The sequence below is a fragment of the Octopus bimaculoides genome, chromosome 5 (assembly GCF_001194135.2).
Source record: "Octopus bimaculoides isolate UCB-OBI-ISO-001 chromosome 5, ASM119413v2, whole genome shotgun sequence".
Taxonomy (NCBI): Eukaryota; Metazoa; Mollusca; class Cephalopoda; order Octopoda; family Octopodidae; genus Octopus; species Octopus bimaculoides.
Genome location: NC_068985.1, coordinates 103508547 through 103512924, shown reverse-complemented (window position 1 = coordinate 103512924; position 4378 = coordinate 103508547). Strand labels below are relative to the sequence as shown.

General features: G+C 36.0%; 1 protein-coding gene across 2 annotated transcripts in view; it reads left to right on the top strand.

Moving 5' to 3' along the window:
- Positions 1-875: 875 nt before the first annotated feature.
- LOC106876418 (putative acyl-CoA synthetase YngI) overlaps positions 876-4378 on the top strand; it is a 6251-nt gene continuing 2748 nt past the window's right edge. Inside the window, exons 1-2 of one of the 2 annotated variants that reach the window (XM_014924962.2) lie at positions 876-951; positions 2656-2852. In XM_014924962.2, coding sequence (XP_014780448.1) covers positions 2707-2852 — 146 coding nt within the window. In that variant the 5' untranslated portion in view covers positions 876-951; positions 2656-2706. Of the gene's footprint in view, positions 957-2655; positions 2853-4378 lie in introns of both variants that reach the window. The other variant, XM_014924961.2, reaches the window with a different exon arrangement.

Sequence of the window (4378 nt, the reverse complement as noted above, 5' to 3'; positions counted from 1 at the left end):
TGTGTGTGTGTGTGTGTGTGTGTGTACATGTATATGTGTTTTTGTATATAGGCATATGCGTAATTGAGTGAACGTACATGATGATAGGATAAAGAAAAATCCTTCCTGACTATCATTTTTGCCGACTGAGTGGAGTAGAGCAACGTGAAATGTGTTGTTTTTCTCAAGAAAACAACGCATAGCTCGATCCTGGAGTTGAAACCGCAAACTTATAATCACGAGTCTAACACTCTAACCACTAAGCAATGCCTCTCCATTCATGCACATGCATCACCAGTGTGCGTGTGTATGTGTGTGTGCGTGCATGTACGTGCGTGCGTGTGAGTGTGTGTGTGTGTGTGTACATATGTATGTGTGCGTGTGTGTATATATATATATATATATATATATATCTGTGTGTGTGTGTGTGTATTTATATATGTATTGTTATATATTTTAATGATTGTCAAATTGTCAATTATTTTCACAGTTCATTAAGAATGGTGATACAGCAAAACAAATTAAATCAAAATTGAAGCGTATCTGAAAAAATGCATTATTTCAGAGTTGTTGTGCTGAGACAATTATCCTCGGGTGTGTACTTTTTTAATAGTTGTCTCTCTCAAGAAGTCAATTACACACACAAGGGTAGTGAGAGGTACATACACGTGCATATATACGAACTCGGTCACACATAACACAGTGGTGCGCTTTGAAGTAGTATACACACACTTGTCTATGTTATTGAGTATGAATGAATGAAAAGGGTTAGGCATGAAATTGTTAATTATATTCATAAACGTAGACAGCTTGGTATTTCAAACAAATTGATGAATTGGCGCATAACAGTAAAAAGAGAAAGGAAGTGAAAAGGGTAGAGAGATGTAGCCACCCACCTCCTATACAGATAACTATATATTTATAATGATTTTTCCTATGAGTATGTCACCATTTTGAACAGAGCGTTTTCTAGTAACGTATGCCATTTTTTTTATTCAATGCATTACTCTTTCTGTTATTTTCTTTGACATTGTTTTGATATTTTGGTATGTTTCGAAATTCTTCCAATTTATGTATACTAACATAATTTAAGATTGAAATTCTTTTAAACGTTAATATCTAAGACGTTATATTTGACAAAATGACAAATCTAATTGTAGCAAGATCAGTAGAGAATTAACTAACACAACTAAAGTTACTTCGCAGTCACTTTCACTTCTCTCTCTTTCTCTCCCTGCATTATATGTCTATATATATACATACATATATATACATACATATATATATATATATATATATATTTATATGTATGTATATGTATATATGTGTGTATGTGTGCTTGTGTGCATGTGTGTGTATACGTCCCTCTACATACACTTATATGTATATATTTGCAGAACAATTTACGTATCAATAATCAACTATACTATAATTTCATCCTACCATTGTGCTCACAATTAAATACAATCTATTTATGACTCTGATGCATTGTGTGAGATCTGAAGACATCAATGTTTATTTACATTCACACATCGAGTTGGTATAAAATTATTAATCTCGATCAAACGACAAGTCATGAATGATGTACTATTCCGGCTTATCTTCTATGTATTTCCGGTTAGCCTTGTCTCGTCAATGAATGTATGAATACAATATTTTGTTTTCCCCCTTTTTTCATTCCTATACACTAACCCTTCGACTATCGCAGGTGTTACTTTCCAAAACACCCACGATAGATGAAAATCCCAGAAGTAGAAACAGTACTGTACTGTATATTTTTTTATCATTTTTATAATTTATATATATATATCTATATTATAAATGCAAAACAACACCACGGAGTCCTACATAAGAGTAAAGGTTGCACAAACTGAGGAGTTATGCGGAATCCTTCTATAGAACAACATTGTTTCCAGGCCGTCCAGCTGAGCGGCAGCGGTTACTCACCGTCACTCTTTAACTACTGTCTTGCAAATCAATTGAGGGGGGTCTTATCTTTCGAGTAATTGATGACATCAGTGATGCTTGTGGCACGGAGAGAAAGCATCAGGTACAACCAATGAAATAGTCGCTGTTAGGAAGTGCATCCTACTGTAGAAACACAAGCTGTCGTGGGAGCTTGGTGCAGTTTTCTGGCTCGTCAGTTTTTGTCGATGATAATGATGATGATGATGACGGCAACGGCGATGATGATTATTGTTTGTATTTCACTAATTCCATTTTCGATCTCCAACACTTTGAATATCATCGCTTTTTTTTTAGTATTTCCGTACACAAGACTGTATTGCAGTCTATCCACTATTTAACCATTAAACGGGTCTACTACGAGTTTATATGTGATATTTTTGCGTATATCATTTACTTTTAGCTCTCTGTCTTTACCACAAATATCAAAGACTTAGAAAGACTCAGTTTACTTTTATCAGACAGCTACAATCGCGCTGAACAAAAAGCGACACTTAACTCCTCCAGCTCCCCCCCCTCTCTCTCTCTCTCTCTCTCTCTCTCTCTCTCTTTCTCTCTCTCGCTTATTCATTCTCTTCCCCATCATTTTTCTACAATTTTCTCTGTCCCTTCTCCCTTCTCTTTCTCACTATCCTTCTCCCTTTCAAATCCAACAAAAAATTATTGTTTTTATTAAATTATCAATGACTTTTACTGTCTTTCTCTTTTCAGAAACTTCTGAAGAATATAATCTGAACAGCGAATTATCAAGTATTGAATAAAATGGCAAGTTATATTCACAGAACCAGTAATCGTCCTATGACCAATGACACTATTCCTGGTAGATTATGTAAATTCGCCAAAGCTAACCCAAACAAAGAGGCGATTGTTTACTATGACAAGAATCTCCAACGAACCTCTATAACACGGTATGTGCTACTATTTTCGCTATTATTTTTTAAATCGTTTAATCTTTTAATATCTTCAGTCATTAGAGTGCAACCATACTGGACCGTCGTCTTGAAGAGTTATCAGTCAAATGAATCGACCCCCCAATACTTTTCTTTCGAGCCTGGTACTTATTCTATCGACTCTTTTGCCAAACCGCTAGGTTACGGGAACATAAGCACACCGGCATCGGTTGTCAAGGAATGGTTGTGAACAAGCACAGATACAAAGACACTCACACACACACACACGCACACGCAAACGCACACACATATAATGATAATAATAGTAATAATAATAATAATAATGATTATTTTTATTATTATTATTATTATTATGATTACTACTACTACTACTACTACTACTACTACTACTACTACTACTACTACTACTACTACTACTACTACTACTACTATTATTATTATTAAGGCAGTGAGCAGGCAGAATCGTTAGCACGCCAGGCAAAATGCTTAGTGGTATTTCGTCTGTCGCCATGTTCTGAGTTCAAATTCTGCCGATGTTGACTTTGCCTTTCATCTTTTCTAGATCGTTAAAAATAAGCACCAGTAGAGTACTGTGATCGATTTATCCCCTCACCCAAATTTCAGGCTTTGTACCTATATTAGAAAGGATTATTATTATTATTATTATTGAGTGAGAGAGCAGCGCATGCCATCAAAGTGACACTGAGGTAAAATATACGAAGCCCAGAATACCCATCATGACTACACGTCTGATAAGGCTACAGTGCGCACATTCATCACAATCATATGAGCGCGACATGATGATCTCATATCAAGATCAACAGCGCGTGGCCTTGCAGATGGGGCCTAGTTAGTTCTCTGAATAAGGTTTGTTTTAAGGATGATGAACAAAACACCCATGTATCCAGAAGAAAAATTTTTCAAACCCCAAAGAATTCCTCTCAACACATGGCTATTGATGCTCCACCACTACTTCTGCTCGTGATCAGAGATGCACATATCGTCAGCCACCAGCGGACATGATCAACTGGTTAAAGTCAAACAACTGACAAGCAAATCCGTGGTACCGAGCAAAATATTTACTGTAGACCATCTTTTATACCAAGACAAAACATGTACATAATGACACTTCCAATCCGTTAAAATGAAAAGATATGAGAGCCACAGCCTGGTACTACATCAGGGTATTTATTTTTATTATCATTAATATCATTATGAGAGAGCAATGCATGCCATCAAAGGGACACGGGGGTAAAATATACGAAGCCCACTATACCCATCGTAACTACCCATCTGATAAGAGTACACCAGGCACATTCATATCAACCATATGTGCGTGAAATGGTGATCTCATATCAAGATTCACAGTGCATGACCTTGGTGGGGCCCAGTTAGGATTTTCTTCAGGTCGAGTAGCCCCTCCCGCTCAAACGGTCCCTGATATTATAATTATTATTATTATTATTATTATTATTATTATTATTATTATTATTATTATCGTTGTTGTTGTTGTTGTTGTTGTT